Raw genomic sequence first — 21,918 nt, forward strand, 5'->3', positions numbered from 1 at the left:
ATAGGGTCTGGGCGGGAACAGGGACCCGCAGCAAGGTGCAACTCCGAATACGGTCCGGGCGGAAACAGGGACTTGGGGGAGATAGTGTGGGAGGGGTGGGTGTAACTGATGTGGTGGGGTCGTGCGTGGGCGGTGAGGTTTCAGCTGTGAAGGGAGGTGAAGTTTTGTAGAGGGGGCTCGTTTGGGGGTGGTTCAGTGTGTAGTGGTGCAAGAGTTGTGTATGGAAAAGAATCAAAAATAGTAAGTCCCGAGCCATGGCCAAAATGCCTAGGACTAATCAGTTTTATTTTTTAAAACCAAAATTTTATTTATTTCATTACTCCCAGGCAACAACCATGTTACAGTGCTGCTAATTCCCTCTTAACTAAACAGACTGAAGGAGGCAGAGAGGGACTGAGGGAGGCAGATAGACAGAGAGGGACTGAAGGAGGCAGACAGACAGAGAGGGAGTGAGGGTCAAAGCGAGACAGAGAGATACAAATACAGACAAACACAAAGGCTAAGGCAGAGAGTCAAAGTCAGAGAGACTCTAAGACAAGAGTCAGACCTAGACAGAGAGAGAGTCAAACTCAGGCATAGAGGGGCAAAGTCAGACAAGGAGAAAGACAGAGGAGCAGAGTCAGACAGAGGTAGAGAGAGAGACCAAATCACACATCCAAAAAACCCACACTGGAGCCAACCCCAGCAACTACACCTTTTTTAAAGCTACATTACAAAACAGCTTTTACTTCTTTATTAGAGTTCGAACCAAGAGCACATACACTTTCATTGAGCCTACATTGCTCAAAACCCTTTATTTACTTTGGAAACCTTCCAAGCACTGCAAGCACCTTCGCTACATGCACATTACAAACCACCTTTTACATACTTATTAAACCTGGGAACCAACAGCAAATACACCTTTATTGAACCTACCTTACACAAAAACTTATGGACTTCAAAACCCCTACAACCATGATGAGTGCTTTACCTACCACTATTACCTCTCACAGCATTTATGGTCATTTCACACATGACCATTAGCATCATGTCTTTACTAACTAGATTCATAACTGTTTAGAGACTATGACATACATGACTCCAGCAACACCATTCCCAAGGACCACACAAAACCACCCTGCCTGCAAAAATGCCATCCCTAGACTGCTCCATGTCAAAACACGGGCAACAACTGTCACCTCGCTGAGTGGCTAGGACCCGGGTGAAAAATAAAATCCCCCAGTTAGGGTATTTTACTTTTTTCCTTAACTACTCAAAAAAACACCACCTGCAACAAAAAAACCCACATTACATTACGCAGTCATGCACAGGCAAACACATTCTAAACACACCATGCATTCACCTACCCCACTAACCCCCCCCTGCTCTCAGCAAAGCCATCCCCCTCCCTGACCGCCACAACACGCCCTCACCCCGTGGCTCCATGGCTCCTCAGGAATGCCGTTCCCAGGGGCCTCCAAAACCGCCCTGCCTGCAAAAACCCCATCCCTACACCGCTCTGCATCCAAACATTGGCGACGATCGTCACCTTGCAGAGTGGCCGGGACCGGGGAAAAAAAAAACCCAGCCAGGGGAAAAAAAAATCCCCCGGCTGGGGTTTTTTTATTCTGTTTTTTTGTTTTCTACCTACTCAAAAAACACCATCTGCAACAAAAAAAAACCCAGTTACATTAAACAGTCATGCACAGGCAGACACATTCTAAACACACCACTCATTCAGCTACCCCACTAACCACCCCCTGCTCTCAGCAAACCCACCCGGCCATCTGACCCCCACAACACTTCCTTGCCCCATTGCTGCGGCACTCCTCAGAACTTGCTTCCTGAAGGCCTCCAAAATCACCCTGCCTGCGAACACCACGGCCTGAGCCTAACCTCCACCCAAACGCTGGCCATGAACATCATCCGACAGAGCAGCCAGGACTAAGTGACAATAAACCAGGTCAGGGAGATAAAGAAGTCCCCCTGCTCAACAGTTTCTTCACTGTTTTTAAAAGACGCATTAACTCTCGCTACATTCAATATACCCTGAAATGAAAAACATCCTCACATACAAGGATAGACACCTTCTGAAACTAACACTCATTTAACATCTACTCTATCTAACCATCACCTGTCAGTGGGGCAGATCACCCCAATACCATAACCATGCTTGGAACCGCACCATCATACACCTCAAGCCATCACAACCGCTTCACGTGATTCCACACCACAGGCCCTCATAGCTGGAAGAAGAGGAATATGTTTCCCTCTGTGTACCCCTCCCGGTCCTTCTTTGCTTCATTTTGTACACTGCAGCAAACTTCATGGAAGGATTTGCTTCTGGAATCCCGGTGGCCCTATTGTACCTGCAAAAGACAAGAGAGGGAACTCTAGAGCCTGCTTACTGATAACTACTGGCCATCTCCAAAACCAACCTACACCACCTCCACCCCAACAGGCCACATTCACCAGCACATTATCATCCCCTTCTGGGACCTTTCCACCCCATCGAGAATGGCTACAAACACACAAATCAGCACCACCTCAAACACACACATCTACATGCTCACAAACATGGCCTAAGGATGCAACAGTACCACACAGGGTAGACTTAATGCCAGTCCAAAAGACACAGCCTGACAGTACACGCAACGATGCCGAGGTGACGTGACACAGACACCCCCGTGTGGCCTGCCGTGTGAGAATGCCAGAACACTGAATGATATATGGGCGATAACCCCCCAGTGAGCAGTCGAGACAAAATGCTGTGAAAGACTAAAGACTACAAAGACACAGGGAGGATTCCCTTGGAAGACCTCACAAGAAAGAGTCACAGAGGTGAGACCTGGTGGTTTAGTCTGAGACTAAGTTACATGAAAGACCAACCAAATACATCTACAATGCTGAACTGGATCAGTAACATTGAGCTTCTATATCACACTGACTACCAAGACAGAATGGGCACTGTGCCAATAACTCAAGGCTGCAAAATGCAATGGATGGTGACTGCACGCAGAGTAGGATGTGAGTATGCCAGAGGGTCCTCAACAGTGAAGGTCAAGACAAACATTGACACATCACATAACTAAGGCACACTAGGCATACTACACAACTCTACCAACTCATCTCAGAGCTGCTTTGCCAGTATCACTCACCATTTCTAGTTTCTTGCCACAAGGTGCCTGCAAGAAAAATATGAAAGCTATTGCTGATGTACAGGCTTCCCTCGTGCTACCTCACAATTCAGTTGAGATCTTCTCAGCTCCCACTCACATGAACACTGGCTTGACAAGGTCACACAATACAGATATAGAGCTACGCAATGCTCTTGCCACTTTAATGCCATACAGCGTAACACTCACATCAGACAAAACCAAACAGAACGCCCAGAGACGCACGCACTGCCATACACAGGCCCCAGGCCCACTATCTGCCCCCAATTTAACAAAACCTCAAGAGCCCTCCCACTGACCCTGATGTCCTACCCCCTCTTCTCACCCTACCCCACCCACTGAAAGGTAAGTCAAGGGACCAAAGCAGAGAGCACAGTCCGTAGTTCATCCTCATCAGCAGCACATTATCTAACTGGGGTTTCCCAGCATTCACCAGGTTCATCACCTGCAAGACAGAGCACCACGTGTCACCGACACGCCGACCTGTATCAACCTCTACCGCAATGACACCCTCCTCAGAAGAGCCGCACCGCTCCCAATAACTGTATGCTGCACCCCGCCCCATCTCTCATGAAAGCCACAAAACTGGAGAAATGCTGCCACCATCCTACTCAGAAGCAATTGCCCACTCGGCATCTCCGAGCCTGCTGCTCCTCTCTTCCACCAACTCACCTCAAATCCTCTGCTGTTTGAGCAGAGACTTCACAATGCATGCAAAAGCAAAGAAAATGGTCATTCCAATTGCCACGTGATCCTCAGCAATTCAGGTCTGATCAGACCGATTAACAACTCTCTCACCTTTTCTGAAACTGCCCTTGACTCTGCAACATCAACCCTCTGGGAACGAGAGTGGCACCTGCAAAATAAACAGACAAAAAAGCATGGAGTGAGATGCGGCCCGAATCCTCAGCTGGCTCACGGTGCTTCCTCTCCCCTGCTCATTTACCTCAGCCGCTCAGAGATGGATTCTTCCATCTGCTGTGCCAAGGCCTGATCACCATCGAAAGAACTAAAACAGGATATGATTTTAGCTACAATAATATTATGACACCTCAAAGAACTGCTGCATCAGCACACAGGTCATCACTCACCTTGCCAAACTCCAAGGGTGCAGGTATCCCACTTCGCACATTGATTCACACCTAGAAAATAAAACCCGAGTAAGCCCATCAGAGCCACCGGTCACACAGATGCTCTGTTATCTTCCACCACCCTCCAGGAAGCAGCTTCTCGCTTTGAGCCTAAACAACCCAAACAACATAAGGCAAGCCACCTCATTGTTAACCAAGACTTTTATGAGACCAAAGGTTTGTCCTCCATTTCTGTCTCCCTTCTAACTACTACCAAAATACCCGAAACCCTAAATATTGAGCCCCACATACAAGCTAAGAGTCATTCAATGTTCAACCCACTCAACTACTGCACAAACTGCCACTCCCAGCAAGTCCACCCTCCAGCACCTGCCAAACACAAGGAGATTAACTCTGTGGCAGCTGTCTACAGCTACTTGCCCGGAGATGGACTGTATGGATCTTTGCCAAAAGCATCTGGGCAGATCCAGGTTATTACTACACAACTACAAACCTACACTCCCCTCATCTTTACTACAGCTAAACTCCTGGGCAGGACAGCTGCACCCCTGGCACAGACCTACACCACACACAGACACCACAAGTGAAGCGACTGTGAGACACAAGAAGACCACAAGCGAGAAGAACGATGACTGTAGGGAAGATGCTGCCGGCAGAGAAGCCCTACAGCACCACGATAGCACAGACGCATTGAAGCGGCCCCAAAATGAGAGTCGACCGCTGCAGCCTGTGAGACAAAGCTACCATTGAAACCAGAACAACGGATACAGGAGAAGCCGGGCTTCAAGGCCTAAGACATGGGGATGAAATCCCAGAAGACTACCACGTGCCAAAAGAACTCTCAAAAACACACAGCTGCAGGTGCCATCTAGCTCGCCCACGCTAGAGACCACTGCTCAAGAACATCCTCGATGCAACACGCACCTGATGAATCCACGCTTCGAGTTACAATTGCAAGACAAGAAAGGCTCGACGGGCACTAAGCCGATGAGTTGATGCACGTGAGACTCTTGGGAGGGCTATTGAGATGCCAGCTGATCATAAAGAGCTACACAGACATCAAGACCTGAGGACTGCATGGTATAAGATACATAATACACAACACAGACACAGGCTGGAACTGCCCTGCCCAGCACACAGTATTCTGGTGCTGAGAATTAACTCGCTCCCTTTGTGGGCACAAAGGGCACTGCTCCTGCACAGTCCTCTCCCCTACGCTAACATGAGAAGGCCTCCCTGCAATTCCCAACCCTGTCCCTTCCACCCAGACCCTTCCCAACCCTGGACCCTCAACTTATCTTTCAGAGGACCAGGGGCCAGAGTCGTCTTCCACAATAACCACATGGGCTAACTGGGATGTTCCTGAGCCACCAGGTTCCTCTGCATCATCTGCAGGACACCCACAAAGAGTGCGACCAGTCAGCGTCATGCCAGCCGATGGCAACCTCTTTCATAACACCCTCCTCAGAAGCGCCGCTCGCCTCCTCGTTCCAGAGTCAGACACTGCAGCCATCATTGCTTGTGCTACCTAAGATACCAAGAGACACAAAATCACCGTTGCACTTCTGACAAGTCACCCGCCCCTGCTCCTCCTTGTTACCGCCCCACCTCACCTCAAATGCTCATCCGACTCCAAAGGCTGCCTGCACAGCACCTGCAAAACCAAAGAGAAACATTTTGCTTAGATGTCATGGGACGCTTTGCTCTTAAACGCAGACCCGGCCGATGCCGCCTCACCTTCTCAGACCGCTCGTCGAGCATGCGGCTTCACCCTTCCAAGGCTACGAATGTCACCTGCAAAAACCAAAGTAACACTTGGTGGGATGCTGCCCAAAACTACAGCCCACCCACACCAATAACCCTCTCCCACTCCTTCACCTTGTGTGCTCACCCACCCCACCTCTGCCAGTCACGGGTTCTCCTGTGGAGACTTGGATACCGCCTGTAAGACACAAACAGGGGATGCTTCTTACTTCACCAACAATACGATGCCTGAAAAATAACTGATATTTGAGCACACTGGTCATACCACACCTCATTCGACTCGCCTCTGGTGCCGCTGTCTTTCTTCACACCTTCAAAACAAGACATGCTTATAGCCTACTCACATAGACACCGGTCACGTCGTCCCTCTGACGCCACACATCGACCTACCTTCTCACGGTGCTCCGCTCACCTCCTCTGTCACCCTTTGTCCCACGGGTCACCCCTCTGCACCTGAAAAAATAGCATCGAACAAGTCACCTGCATGCCGAGTGACGGCTTAACAATTCCAGAGGTCTCCTTTAGGTATGCCATCTAGATTGTCATTGCAGCCTGCCATTAAACACAACCTGGTCATCCCCAGCATCTCTGCATAACACTACAGAGAAAAGTTTTACGCCTGCTGCATATATGGCTACTTGCTCTGAAACAGACTGCACACCTTGGCCTACAAAACCTAGCCTTATCACCCTATTAACTATAGATTCTTATTGCTATTCTTTTGTTGGCTATCACTGCTGTGCCCCCAGGCAGAGCAGCTCCAACCCAGACATAAACAGGCACAGACCAACACTGCACACATATAAGACAAATGCTGTGACCGACACATTAAAACAAGCTCTCTAAGAATGACCCCTCGGCCACAGACAGTGCCAGATGAGAAGACCTAGGGGGCCAAGAGGAAGAATCCATGGCAGGCTGAGAAGAGCCAAACACTGTGGCCCAAGACGAAAACAGACAGGAGCAACTGGGATGAGTCATATGCAAGACAGCTTACTTCAAGACCTAAGCATAGAAAGATGCAGGGAAGAACATCCAGAAAAGGTCTTTGCAATGATGGACCGCTCGAGATCAAAGATGTTAATACAGCCTAGAACAATGCTACAAAAGCAGACCGACCTGAAACTTCCGAGACCTATCCATGCTTTAGGCTTGTAACGCAATAAAAGAAGCACCTGACCGGCATTCTGCCGATGACTCCGGGCATTCTAGACCCTAGGGATGGTGCCTGAAGCGCACACTGCGCTACTTCGGCACAAAGAGCAACAAGGATGTCGTGACCTGAGGAAGCTCTAGGACACGTAAAACAGAAAACACAAACTACACAACAACATAGCCATAGGCTAGAACTGCCCTGCCTGGCACATGGCAGTCTTGGGCAGAAAGTTAACCTGCTCCCTTTCCCTGCCCAAAAGGCACTGTTCCTGGACGGTCCTCTCCCCTACGTTAACTTGAAAACCCCTCCCTCCCATTCCCAACCTTGGCTCGCCCCAGAGCCCTCTCCCAAACACCAGTCTCTCAACTTATCTGGGGGCTGGGGGTCTGAAGCCATCTTCAACAGCAACCGCATCCGCTATCCCAGATATTCCTATAGATGCCAGGTTCCTCTTCATCAGCTGCACAAAAACAGCACCAGGAGCGAACATCGTGGCAGCTGACGCGACCATCTCCCACAAAAAGCTCCTCCTCAAAAACATCGGACTTTCTGCTCACCTGCTCCATGCCAGTTTGGGTGTTGGACACTACGGCCATCATCACTTGTGACACCTATGACACCAAAAGACCAAACAGTCTAGTTGTGTTTCTGTGAAAACGCCTGGCCCTCCTCTCTGCTATCCTGACTCACCTCAAACACTCATCCTATTCCAAAGGCTGCCTAGACAGCACCTGCAAAACAATATGTTGCTCTGTGGACAATTAGGAAAACACTACCATCCCATATCCTGAAAGACACTGTGCCTTACATCCATGCTACTTTCTTAAGCAATGCTAAAACCCTATATACAGATACATACAAGATGCTCACTCTAACCCTTGCTCCATCACCTCAGCATTAGTCCTATTTAGACAGATAATATCAACGACTTCCAATGTATCCAGTAATACTAGGGAAAAAAACAAGATCCCCTCTTCATTAAAGACAGAAAAAGCCAGGAAAATGCAGTGCCTCTAGAAGGAAAAGAAAAACTGTAAGTGTACACTATTAAACCATTTTACCCACCCCACCCAATCAATACAAAAGTACTTACCTGAAAATAGACCTCTACAGACCAGTGTATTTCATATTATATACACTGCTGAACCTTAACTGATCCTGAAACTCTTATCTCACAGACATCTCTTTCTGTGATGATCAAAACACACCTACCTAAAGAGCTTCAACACCTCAAGATCTGCCACTAACTTAAGGAACACCAGAGCACTGACCTCAGAGATGCCCAAAAGCAGAATGACCTCGCTGAGGAGAGGCTGTGGCTCATATATGCCAGGCCCCACCCACCACCCTGACCACAATCACCTGGCAAAAGGGGAGGGGTGAACCACCAGAAGACATAAAAGCAGCCAGGGGAGCAGCAGCAAGTTTTCTCACCTGCCTTAAGTTTACAACCTGCAAAATACTGACTGAAGAAAGCAACCTTTATTGGAAACAACATCTGCTCTTTCACTACATCTATTGCATCAGTCACGTGACTACAGCACCCGCCACGCCGTCACAGGTGGCCGTCCCACCTTTCTGACCCTGCAGGGACACCGTCCTCCACCACACCCACCACCCCCCCACCACCCCCACACCCCCCCGTCACCCACCCACACCCCTCCGCCTCTCACCTGCCTGCAAAACCAGCCAAACTGCATTCTGCTTTTGGCCCCCAAACCAGCCGCCGTAGTGCCTCTTTCTGAGCCCAAAAACCTGCCTGCTGAGACTCTTCTCAAGTCCCAAAAATGCACAACTTGACCTCTGTTTCTGAGCCCAAAGCCACACAACTCCGTCTGTTTCTGAGCCCCTCAATCAGCCACACGCGTCTGTTCTCAAGCCCCAGGAACACAAAACATTGCCTCCATTTCTGGCCCACAGCACAGCTCACCCCGTCTGCTCTCTGACCCCCTCTGCAGTCCCCACGGGCGATGCCCAGGGGTGTGTGTGGGGGAATGCTGCCACCCAACAGCCCTGCACCCCCAGAGACCCACGTGCAGGTTTGGGGAGCGCTTGAGAATTGCAGAGGGCCCAGCCCCACCTCTCTGCGGGGCCGCACCAGCACAGGCAGGGCATCACTTCCTTAGTGCCGCTTCAGGTTTTCTTTCTCCAGCGCTGTCAGCACCACACCCCAAACCCCCCAGGCTGAAGGACTCCCGTGGGGAGCCGTGCCTGGCCACGTCCCCTCCAAGCACAGCACAGCCCGGCCCCTCTCCACGGCCATTTTCCCAGGGCCACGTTTCCATTTTTCCCACAGGCCGAGTTTCCCCTCGGTGCGCGGTCACCCCCGTTCCCTGCACAGTACAGCCCCCAACACGCGATCCCCCTACTCACGCAGCCTCGCTCACTCACTCACTACGCAGCCGCACCGCGCTGGAAGAGGAAAAGAGGCGGCAGCAGCACCGGCCATTGTTGCCGCAGATAGCACGCAACCGGAGCCCCACCGGCCACCTCCCACCGCTCATGCGCACTGCCGGGGCACGGGCACACCGGTCCCGGGAGAGCCGCGGGCAGCCCGCGGGAAACCGCACGAACCTGCCACAAAACCGCCCCTCGTCCTGCGCCGCGGGGCCGCGCCGGTAGCGAGGTCTGTGCCGTGCCGCGCGCGCCCGGCAGCGATGCAGCTGCCGGGCAGCAGAGTGCGCAAAAACTACAGCTCCCGCCGTGCCCCGGGGAGTCAACATGGCCGACAGGAAGCCCCGCTCACGTGACTACAGCGCCCGCCCGTCGCCCACGTACCCGGAAGCCCGGCCCCGCGCGGCTCCGGGAAGCGCCGCCGCCCGGCCCCGACCCGGAGCGGCTTCTGCCGCCGGTCCCGCCGCACCGCGCGGCTTTCCCCGGCAGCCACCAGGCGACCGACCGCGCGTCCCCACTCACCTTCTCTCTGCTGCTCCCTCGGCTCGCACCGGCTCCTCCTCTAGCACCTCCCCGGACAGGGAGGGGCCGCTGCCCGCAGCCTCACTGCCCGCCCCTGGCGCTCCTCCAGCCCGGCCCACGCTCCCCCCCCCCCCCCCCCCCCAGCGGTAACTATAGCTACCAGCACCGGGATTAACCGCCTGACATGCCCCTCAGGCCCCCGAACTTGCGCTCTATGAGCTGCCAGTCCTCCAGTCCCGGGACTGCCACCGCGCATGCGGGGGGGGGGGCGGGTGTGTGTGTGGCCAGCCGCAGCAAACAGGCGGAGGCGTGGCCAGCAGCCGCGAATGCGCGGTGGGCGGGGGCGAGGGTCTCCCCGCCAAGAGTCAGCCAGTCGCTCCAGACAGGGCGTTACAGCCGTCCCATCTGGGTCGCCAAAAAACTGTTATCCCAAAACAGGATTCCTGCCCGGCGTGCAATAAACCCATCTGAACACGCTCAGGAGAGATAGCGTATTTCTTCAGGCCTGGCTGCTTGGGGGACTTTTCCACAAATCACGTACACCAACAGCAGGTTTTCATGCTTCTCTTACACACAAAAATCAGATCTTAGTGCTTTTCCAAACACACCTATTAGATATTGATTGCTAGTGATTAACATGCATTTAGAATATGGCTTACGTAATGCTTCTATGACTACACATGCTCAGGGAAAGGGTCTTAACCTGGGCAGAGTTTTCATTCTTATAAGGAAGGTAGTTCACTGTCAGGACACTCAAAAATTAGTTTCATTGTCAAGTTAATTAATTGATTAGTCCGTTTGCCAGGTTGTCAAATAACTCATCCTCAAAAGTGCAGACAGAAAAAGAAAAGGGAACACCAGGATGAAAGAGTAAGGGGGAGCAGGACAGAATAATAGAAAGAAAAGGTATAGAGAAGAAAAAAAAATAAATCACAGAATGGGGAAGAGAGGGACAGGAAGGGACTGGGACATATAAGGGGGGCAACAGGGTCCCAAGGGCCTGGGACTCACTGCAGCTCTCGCTCTCAGCAGTGCCCGGAGAATTGGACAGGTCAGACGCTTCTTTCTCCTTCCTTCCTCCAGCCCCTCTTCTTCTCTCGAAACTCCAGTCGCCTGGCTGTCCTCCCCCTAAAAGAATAGGCGCACGATAGCGGACAACAGTGTGTGCTGCAGCCCGTTATTGGCGCATGCGCACTGGCGCCGCCACTTTCTTGCTCGCTGCTGCCGCCATCTGGCCAGAAGCCACTACTGCAGCCCGCGATTCGCACAAGCCCCAATCGTGGGCTGCAGTACCGGCTTTTGGCCACTTATCGGCAACAACGAGCACGGAAGCGGCGGCGACACTGCACATGCGCCAATAACGGGCTGCAGTACCCGTCTTTGGCCACAGGGCGGCAACAACGAGCACGAAAGCGACGGCACTAGTGCGCATGGGCCAATAACGGGCTGCAGTACCCGCTTTTAACCACAAGGCAGCAGCAGCGAGCAAGAAAGCGGTGGCGCTAATGCGCATGCACCAATAACGGGCTGCAGTACCTGCTTTTGGCCACAGGGCGGAAGAAACGAGCACGAAAGCGGCGGCCAGACTCCACATGAGCCAATAACGGGCTGCTATACCTCCTTTTGGCCGCCCTGTGGTCAAAAGCAGGTACTGCAGCCCGTTATTGAGCATGCGCACAGGCGCCGCCGCTTTCGTGCTCGTTGCTGCCGCCCTGTGGCCAAAAGCGTGTACTGCAGCCCTTTTTTCACGCATGCGCCCTGGCGCCGCCGCTTTCTTGCTCGCTGCTGCCGCCCTGTGGCCAGAATCGGGTACTGCAGCCCGTGATTGGCGCATGCGCATTGGCGACGCTGCCTTCGTGCTCGTTGCTGCCGCCCTGTGGCCAGTATCGGGTACTGCAGTCTGTGGATGGCGCATGCGCACTGGCGCCGCCGCTTTCCACCTCGTTGCTGCCGCCCTGTGGCCAAACACAGATACAGCAGTCCGTGATTGGCGCATGCGCACTGGCGCCGCCGCTTTCGTGCTCGCTGCTGCCGCCGTCTGGCCAGAAGCCGCTACTACAGCCCGCGATTGGCGCTTGTGCTAATCGCGGGCTGCAGTACCGGCTTTTGGCCACTTATCGGCAACAACGAGCACGGAAGCGGCGGCGACACTGCATATACGCCAATAACGGGCTGCAGTACCCACTTTTAACCACAGGGCGGCAGCAGCGAGCAAGAAAGCGACGGCACTAATGCGCATGAACCCATAACGGGCTGCAGTACCCACTTTTAACCACAGGGCGGCAGCAGCGAGCAAGAAAGCAGCGGCGCTACTCCCCATGTGCCAATAACGGGCTGCTGTACCTGCTTTTGACCGCCCTGTGGCCAAAAGCGTGTACTACAACCCGTTTTTCGCGCATGCGCACTGGCGCCGCCGCTTCCTTGCTCGCTGCTGCCGCCCTGTGGCCAGAATCGGGTACTGCAGTCCGTGATTGGCGCATGCGCATTGGCGGCGCCGCTTTCGTGCTCGTTGCTGCTGCCCTGTGGCCAGAATCAGGTACTGCAGTCTGTGATTGGCGCATGCGCAGCAGCGCCGCCGCTTTCTTGCTCGCTGCTGTCGCCCTGTGGCCACTATCGGGTACTGCAGCCCGTTATTGGCGCATGCGCACTGGCGCCGCCGCTTTCTTGCTCGTTGCTGCCGCCCTGTGGTCAAAAGCGTGTACTACAACCCGTTTTTCGCGCATGCGCACTGGCGCCGCCGCTTCCTTGCTCGCTGCTGCCGCCCTGTGGCCAAACACAGGTACAGCAGTCCGCGATTGGCGCATGCGCACTGGCGCCGCCGCTTTCGTGCTCGCTGCTGCCGCCGTCTGGCCAGAAGCCGCTACTGCAGCCCGCGATTGGCGCTTGTGCTAATCGCGGGCTGCAGTACCGGCTTTTGGCCACTTATCGGCAACAACGAGCACGGAAGCGGCGGCGAGACTGCATATACGCCAATAACGGGCTGCAGTACCCGCTTTTAACCACAGGATGGCAGCAGCGAGCAAGAAAGCGACGGCACTAATGCGCATGAACCCATAAGCGGGCTGCAGTACCCACTTTTAACCACAGGGCGGCAGCAGCGAGCAAGAAAGCAGCGGCGCTATACCCATGTGCCAATAACGTGCTGCTGTACCTGCTTTTGGCCGCCCTGTGGCCAAAAGCGTGTACTGCAGCCCTTTTTTCACGCATGCGCCCTGGCGCCGCCGCTTTCTTGCTCGCTGCTGCCGCCCTGTGGCCAGAATCGGGTACTACAGTCCGTGATTGGCGCATGCGCAGTAGCGCCGCCGCTTTCTTGCTCGCTGCTGCCGCCCTGTGGCCAGTATCGGGTACTGCAGCCCGTTATTGGCGCATGCGCACTGGCGCCGCCGCTTTCTTGCTCGTTGCTGCCGCCCTGTGGTCAAAAGCGTGTACTACAACCCGTTTTTCGCGCATGCGCACTGGCGCCGCCGCTTCCTTGCTCGCTGCTGCCGCCCTGTGGCCAAACACAGGTACAGCAGTCCGCGATTGGCGCATGCGCACTGGCGCCGCCGCTTTCGTGCTCGCTGCTGCCGCCGTCTGGCCAGAAGCCGCTACTGCAGCCCGCGATTGGCGCTTGTGCTAATCGCGGGCTGCAGTACCGGCTTTTGGCCACTTATCGGCAACAACGAGCACGGAAGCGGCGGCGAGACTGCATATACGCCAATAACGGGCTGCAGTACCCGCTATTAACCACAGGGCGGCAGCAGCGAGCAAGAAAGCGACGGCACTAATGCGCATGAACCCATAACGGGCTGCAGTACCCACTTTTAACCACAGGGCGGCAGCAGCGAGCAAGAAAGCAGCGGCGCTACTCCCCATGTGCCAATAACGGGCTGCTGTACCTGCTTTTGACCGCCCTGTGGCCAAAAGCGTGTACTACAACCCGTTTTTCGCGCATGCGCACTGGCGCCGCCGCTTTCTTGCTCGTTGCTGCCGCCCTGTGGCCAGAATCGGGTACTGCAGCCCGTCTTTAGCGCATGCGCACTGGCGCCGCCGCTTTCGTTCTCGTTGCTGCGCCATGTGGCCAAACACAGGTACAGCAGTCCGTGGTTGGCGCATGCGCACTGGCGCCGCCGCTTTCGTGCTCGCTGCTGCCGCCGTCTGACCAGAAGCCGCTACTGCAGCCCGCGATTAGCAGAAGCGCCAATCGCGGGCTGCAGTACCGGCTTTTGGCCACTTATCGGCAACAACGAGCACGGAAGCGGCGGCGAGACAGCACATACGCCAATAACGGGCTGCAGTACCCGCTTTTAACCACAGGGCGGCAGCAACGATCAAGAAAGCGACGGCACTAATGCGCATGAACCCATAAACGGGCTGCAGTACCCACTTTTAACCACAGGGCGGCAGCAGCGAGCAAGAAAGCAGCGGCGCTACTCCCCATGTGCCAATAACGGGCTGCTGTACCTGCTTTTGGACGCCCTGTGGCCAGAATCGGGTACTGCAGTCCGTGATTGGCGCATGCGCAGTAGCGCCGCCGCTTTCTTGCTCGTTGCTGCCGCCCTGTGGTGAAAAGCGTGTACTACAACCCGTTTTTCGCGCATGCGCACTGACGCCGCCGCTTTCTTGCTCGTTGCTGCCGCCCTGTGGCCAGAATCGGGTACTGCAGTCCGTGATAGGCGCATGCGCACTAGCGCCGCCGCTTTCTTGCTCGCTGCTGCCGCCCTGTGGCCAGTATCGGGTACTGCAGTCTGTGATTGGCGCATGCGCAGTAGCGCCGCCGCTTTCTTGCTCGCTGCTGCCGCCCTGTGGCCAGAATCGGGTACTGCAGTCTGTGATTGGCGCATGCGCAGTAGCGCCGCCGCTTTCTTGCTCGCTGCTGTCGCCCTGTGGCCAGAATCGGGTACTGCAGCCCGTTATTGGCGCATGCGCACTGGCGCCGCCGCTTTCGTGCTCGCTGCTGCCGCCGTCTGACCAGAAGCCGCTACTGCAGCCCGCGATTGGCGCTTGTGCTAATCGCGGGCTGCAGTACCGGCTTTTGGCCACTTATCGGCAACAACGAGCACGGAAGCGGCGGCGAGACAGCACATACGCCAATAACGGGCTGCAGTACCCGCTTTTAACCACAGGGCGGCAGCAACGATCAAGAAAGCGACGGCACTAATGCGCATGAACCCATAAGCGGGCTGCAGTACCCACTTTTAACCACAGGGCGGCAGCAGCGAGCAAGAAAGCAGCGGCGCTACTCCCCATGTGCCAATAACGGGCTGCTGTACCTGCTTTTGGACGCCCTGTGGCCAGAATCGGGTACTGCAGTCCGTGATTGGCGCATGCGCAGTAGCGCCGCCGCTTTCTTGCTCGCTGCTGCCGCCCTGTGGCCAGTATCGGGTACTGCAGCCCGTCTTTAGCGCATGCGCACTGGCGCCGCCGCTTTCGTTCTCGTTGCTGCGCCATGTGGCCAAACACAGGTACAGCAGTCCGTGGTTGGCGCATGCGCACTGGCGCCGCCGCTTTCGTGCTCGCTGCTGCCGCCGTCTGACCAGAAGCCGCTACTGCAGCCCGCGATTAGCAGAAGCGCCAATCGCGGGCTGCAGTACCGGCTTTTGGCCACTTATCGGCAACAACGAGCACGGAAGCGGCGGCGAGACAGCACATACGCCAATAACGGGCTGCAGTACCCGCTTTTAACCACAGGGCGGCAGCAACGATCAAGAAAGCGACGGCACTAATGCGCATGAACCCATAAACGGGCTGCAGTACCCGCTTTTAACCACAGGGCGGCAGCAGCGAGCAAGAAAGCAGCGGCGCTACTCCCCATGTGCCAATAACGGGCTGCTGTACCTGCTTTTGGACGCCCTGTGGCCAGAATCGGGTACTGCAGCCCGTGATTGGCGCATGCGCAGTAGCGCCGCCGCTTTCTTGCTCGTTGCTGCCGCCCTGTGGTGAAAAGCGTGTACTACAACCCGTTTTTCGCGCATGCGCACTGACGCCGCCGCTTTCTTGCTCGTTGCTGCCGCCCTGTGGCCAGAATCGGGTACTGCAGTCCGTGATAGGCGCATGCGCACTAGCGCCGCCGCTTTCTTGCTCGCTGCTGCCGCCCTGTGGCCAGTATCGGGTACTGCAGTCTGTGATTGGCGCATGCGCAGTAGCGCCGCCGCTTTCTTGCTCGCTGCTGCCGCCCTGTGGCCAGAATCGGGTACTGCAGTCTGTGATTGGCGCATGCGCAGTAGCGCCGCCGCTTTCTTGCTCGCTGCTGTCGCCCTGTGGCCAGAATCGGGTACTGCAGCCCGTTATTGGCGCATGCGCACTGGCGCCGCCGCTTTCGTGCTCGCTGCTGCCGCCGTCTGACCAGAAGCCGCTACTGCAGCCCGCGATTGGCGCTTGTGCTAATCGCGGGCTGCAGTACCGGCTTTTGGCCACTTATCGGCAACAACGAGCACGGAAGCGGCGGCGAGACAGCACATACGCCAATAACGGGCTGCAGTACCCGCTTTTAACCACAGGGCGGCAGCAACGATCAAGAAAGCGACGGCACTAATGCGCATGAACCCATAAGCGGGCTGCAGTACCCACTTTTAACCACAGGGCGGCAGCAGCGAGCAAGAAAGCAGCGGCGCTACTCCCCATGTGCCAATAACGGGCTGCTGTACCTGCTTTTGGACGCCCTGTGGCCAGAATCGGGTACTGCAGTCCGTGATTGGCGCATGCGCAGTAGCGCCGCCGCTTTCTTGCTCGCTGCTGCCGCCCTGTGGCCAGTATCGGGTACTGCAGTCTGTGATTGGCGCATGCGCAGTAGCGCCGCCGCTTTCTTGCTCGCTGCTGTCGCCCTGTGGCCAGAAGCGGGTACTGCAGCCCGTTATTGGCGCATGCGCACTGGCGCCGCCGATTTCTTCCTCGCTGCTGCCGTCGTATGGCCAGAAGCCGCTACTGCAGCCCGCGATTGGCGCTTGTGCTAATCGCGGGCTGCAGTACCGGCTTTTGGCCACTTATCGGCAACAACGAGCACGGAAGCGGCGGCGAGACAGCACATACGCCAATAACGGGCTGCAGTACCCACTTTTAACCACAGGGCGGCAGCAGCGAGCAAGAAAGCAGCGGCGCTATACCCATGTGCCAATAACGGGCTGCTGTACCTGCTTTTGACCGCCCTGTGGCCAAAAGCGTGTACTACAACCCGTTTTTCGCGCATGCGCACTGGCGCCGCCGCTTCCTTGCTCGGTGCTGCCGCCCTGTGGCCAGAATCGGGTACTGCAGCCCGTGATTGGCGCATGCGCAGTAGCGCCGCCGCTTTCTTGCTCGTTGCTACCGCCCTGTGGTCAAAAGCGTGTACTACAACCCGTTTTTCGCGCATGCGCACTGGCGCCGCCGCTTTCTTGCTCGTTGCTGCCGCCCTGTGGCCAGAATCGGGTACTGCAGCCCGTCTTTAGCGCATGCGCACTGGCGCCGCCGCTTTCGTTCTCGTTGCTGCGCCATGTGGCCAAACACAGGTACAGCAGTCCGTGGTTGGCGCATGCGCACTGGCGCCGCCGCTTTCGTGCTCGCTGCTGCCGCCGTCTGACCAGAAGCCGCTACTGCAGCCCGCGATTAGCAGAAGCGCCAATCGCGGGCTGCAGTACCGGCTTTTGGCCACTTATCGGCAACAACGAGCACGGAAGCGGCGGCGAGACAGCACATACGCCAATAACGGGCTGCAGTACCCGCTTTTAACCACAGGGCGGCAGCAACGATCAAGAAAGCGACGGCACTAATGCGCATGAACCCATAAACGGGCTGCAGTACCCACTTTTAACCACAGGGCGGCAGCAGCGAGCAAGAAAGCAGCGGCGCTACTCCCCATGTGCCAATAACGGGCTGCTGTACCTGCTTTTGGACGCCCTGTGGCCAGAATCGGGTACTGCAGCCCGTGATTGGCGCATGCGCAGTAGCGCCGCCGCTTTCTTGCTCGTTGCTGCCGCCCTGTGGTGAAAAGCGTGTACTACAACCCGTTTTTCGCGCATGCGCACTGGCGCCGCCGCTTTCTTGCTCGTTGCTGCCGCCCTGTGGCCAGAATCGGGTACTGCAGTCCGTGATAGGCGCATGCGCAGTAGCGCCGCCGCTTTCTTGCTCGCTGCTGCCGCCCTGTGGCCAGAATCGGGTACTGCAGCCCGTTATTGGCGCATGCGCACTGGCGCCGCCGATTTCTTCCTCGCTGCTGCCGCCATATGGCCAGAAGCCGCTACTGCAGCCCGCGATTGGCGCTTGTGCTAATCGCGGGCTGCAGTACCGGCTTTTGGCCACTTATCGGCAACAACGAGCACGGAAGCGGCGGCGAGACTGCATATACGCCAATAACGGGCTGCAGTACCCGCTTTTAACCACAGGGCGGCAGCAACGATCAAGAAAGCTACGGCACTAATGCGCATGAACACATAGCGGGCTGCAGTACCCACTTTTAACCACATGGCGGCAGCAGCGAGCAAGAAAGCAGCGGCGCTACTCTCCATGTGCCAATAACGGGCTGCTGTACCTGCTTTTGACCACAGGGCGGCAGCAGCGAGCACGAAAGCGGCGGCGCTAATGCGCATGCGCCAATAACGGGCTGCAGTACCTGCTTTTGGCCACAGGGCGGCAGAAACGAGCACGAAAGCGGCGGCCAGACTGCACATGCGCCAATAACGGGCTGCAGTACCCGTCTTTGGCCACACGGCGGCAGCAACGAGCACGAAAGCGGCGGCGCCAATACGCATGCACCAATAAAGGGCTGCAGTACCCCTTTTGGCTACACGGTGGCAGCAACAAGCACTACATTGCCGCCGCCAATGCGCATGCGACAATAACGGTCTGCAATAAGCCATTTTAACCACTCACCTGGGAGAACCCCAACAGATGATCCACTCTGGAGAACTGACCCTCACCGCATAATTCACACCAGAGAACCCCCAGCAATGCCCCTCAAACAGCCACCGTCTACACCCCAGATTTTCCCCAAATTGGGTCTGGGGTTTTTATTTCTGTAATAGAAACTGGAGGTTTTTGCTTTTCCAGAATACTCCACTTCGGTTTTTTTCAGCACTTCTCCACAACATCAAAATTGGTGATTTTTGGTTTTGTGCATGAAAAGGGTGGGTTTTCTGCTCTCCAGCTGCACCAAGCCAGGCAGGTTTGGCTTTCCCAGGAGCCCCAAATCGAAGTTTTTTTCCCCAAAAAACCCTGTATTTTTTTCCTCCCATTGCAGACCAGAATCAGGGTGCTTGGGGTATTTTTGTGCCGTGGCAGCGACACAGGGCTGGCCCCACGGTCAGGGGGTTAGCGGCTGCCAGGCAAACCTGGCCCGGGGGGACCTGTCGAGCATCAGAAGATGCTGACAACACACCTGAAAAACAAAAACCCCAAATCCTATTCCAGCATCTTGAAAAACTATCACAGAAGAAAGTTCTGTCAGAAGAAGGGACGGAATAGCAGTGGAGCTCAGGGAGGACTCTGCGTGAACAGGTCAGCTCCACATACAACACACCCTGGCAAGGCCGGAGCGATTTCAACTCCTCAAATCACCAGCAAGGCTGATCGATACGATCCCGAGCACATCGTGCCCATAAAAACAAACGCTCTTGCTGGTGTCGGAATGTCTCATCCCGTCCTTACAGCAGGGCTGCAGGGAGGGAACCCTGCGAGGCTGCAGGACGAGGTCGTACCGTCATCACAACCTGCGGCTGACGGATCCGCCGCGGCCCTTGCGCTGCTGCTGCTGCTGCTGCTGCTGCTGCTGCACATCCTGCTTGCTCGGTCAATAAAATCAGAAGTGAAGTGTAAAACTTTAAAGGCTAAAACAAAGAATAAAGAATAAAGCTCAGTCCTTCACTCTTTAGTGTAAAGGTGGGCATATGCTTATAGAAGCGTTTTTATTAGATGTGTAAGTATTTGATTTTCCTTTTGCATTCCCTGAACTCGCCCAGCTGTGAGCTGATACCATTAGACTGTCTATCTCCAAAATACACAAAGAAAACTTGACAAGGCGGGGGGCGGGTTTGGTGTGTTCCGTAATTAGCAGGGACGTCGGGCCAGCTGCACCGCCCAAGAGTACTACTGCCAAATACATCATCTCTGAAGATCCACTCTGATGGAGAGTTCATAAAATGAAACTTCCTTGAGAAAGGTTTCCATTTTGTAAAGTCTCTTTCTAACTGAAGTCAAGATTAGACACTGTAGGGCACCGGTCCCTCATCCCTCAACTTTCAGAGAGCCAGGGGTCTGAATCCATCCTCAACAAAAACCACATCAGCTAACCGGGACATTCCTGCAGCTGCCAGGTTCCTCTTCATCATCTGCAAAAAAAACCAGTGCCAACAGTCAGCATCACGTCAGCTGACACACCTCTGCCACAACACCCTCCACCTCAACAGCCACAGGGCTTTCCGCTCAGCTGCTCTGTGCAGGGTCCAGTGTCGGACGCTGCGGCCAGCGTGGCCCGTGGCACCTACGATACCAAAAGACACAGAGCTACCACTGTGCTTGCGAGAAATCACCAGCACCGTGCTCCTCCTCTCTAACACCCAGCTCACCTCAAACGCTCATCCGATTCCAAAGGCAGCCTGCCCGGCACCCGCAAAACCAAAGAGAAATGCTTCATCGAGCTGCCACGTGACTCTCTGCACAGAAACCCTGACCCAGCCGACAACTGCCTTGCTGTCCTGGACTGCTCAGCGGCACGCGGCTTCGCCCCTCCCAGCCTACATGTGGCACCTGCATAAACCAAAGCGAGAGGCACAAGCTGAACCTGCAGCCTGCCCACACCGACTGCCATCTCCTGTCCCGTTACCTTGGCCGCTCACCCACCCTGCCTCTGACATTTACTGGTCGCCCACGTCGAGGCCTGGGTACCACCTGTAAGACACAGACAACAGGAGATGCTTCTAGCTTCACCAACAGTACAACACATGAAAAATAACTGCTACTTCAGCCCACTCGTCTCACCTTGCCCGAGTCACCTCCGGTGCCGATATCCTGCTTTGCACCTTCAAAACAAAAAAAACCCCAAACCGATAAGCCAGTCATGTAGCAACCAGTCACGTCTTCTCCTCCGACACCACACGCTGACCCACCTTCTTACAGTGACCTGCTTGCTGCCTCTGTCACTCTTTGGTGCATATATTGTCCCTCTGGATCTGAAAAAAACTTTTAAGCAAGTCACCTAGATGCTGAGTGACAGCTTAACAATTCCAGAGTTCTTGACTCCATGTAGGAACACTGTCTAGGGTCTCATTACAGCCTGCCATTAAAAAAAACATAGAAACAAAACAGCATTAAGCCCTACACACACGAGCCTTAACACCTTTGAGATTCCATCTGTTCAACTACCACTCCCGCAGCCTCTCCCAGATAGCTCCGATCATCCCCGTGACATCCTTGCCTGCTGCTGAGGGCTGCTTGCTCTGAGGGGGCTGTACGGGCTGTACCTAAACAGTCCAGGCAAATCAACATTAACTACAGACTCTTAGTGCTATTCTTCCCCTGACCGACATCGCTGTGCCCCCAGGCAGGGCAGTTCCAACCCACATACGTGTGCAGGCTGACACGCCAGACAGTAAGAGAAGAGTGCTCTGAACAGCGCCAAAAACCAAAATCCAAAGGGAGCTGAAGTGCCACAAGAGTGGGGTGGCGTACGCAAAAGGACTCGGAAGACACTGTTATACAGAGTAGAGGAGTTAGGAGGAAGCACGGTAAGAAAAGAAGCCTTGCAGACACAGCGAGGGCCCTGGAGTCTCAGGAGGGCATCTGGGCAAACTACAGATGACTGAGAGAACAACCAAGCAGAGACACCCTCGATGGCAGAGAGAAAGAAAAAGGAGCGCTGCACAGCAAAGAAAGGAGGAGGCTCTGACAG

The 21,918-nt window shown here is 55.1% G+C and overlaps 1 protein-coding gene across 6 annotated transcripts in view; it reads right to left on the reverse strand.

Moving 5' to 3' along the window:
- Window positions 1–281: 281 nt before the first annotated feature.
- Window positions 282–21,918, reverse strand: part of LOC141949235 (uncharacterized) — an 82,781-nt gene continuing 61,144 nt past the window's right edge. Inside the window, exons 4-15 of one of the 6 annotated variants that reach the window (XM_074882589.1) lie at window positions 6,401–6,463; window positions 6,281–6,321; window positions 6,125–6,188; window positions 5,984–6,040; window positions 5,860–5,900; window positions 4,247–4,297; window positions 4,102–4,164; window positions 3,954–3,992; window positions 3,828–3,855; window positions 3,486–3,600; window positions 3,138–3,164; window positions 282–2,348 (exon numbers count right to left, since the gene is read on the reverse strand). In XM_074882589.1, the coding sequence (XP_074738690.1) occupies window positions 2,305–2,348; window positions 3,138–3,164; window positions 3,486–3,600; window positions 3,828–3,855; window positions 3,954–3,992; window positions 4,102–4,164; window positions 4,247–4,297; window positions 5,860–5,900; window positions 5,984–6,007 (432 nt within the window). In that variant the 5' untranslated portion in view covers window positions 6,008–6,040; window positions 6,125–6,188; window positions 6,281–6,321; window positions 6,401–6,463 and the 3' untranslated portion in view covers window positions 282–2,304. The other 5 variants (XR_012630695.1, XR_012630694.1, XR_012630696.1 and 2 more) reach the window with 5 other exon arrangements.

The sequence above is a fragment of the Strix uralensis genome, chromosome 13 (assembly GCF_047716275.1).
Source record: "Strix uralensis isolate ZFMK-TIS-50842 chromosome 13, bStrUra1, whole genome shotgun sequence".
Taxonomy (NCBI): Eukaryota; Metazoa; Chordata; class Aves; order Strigiformes; family Strigidae; genus Strix; species Strix uralensis.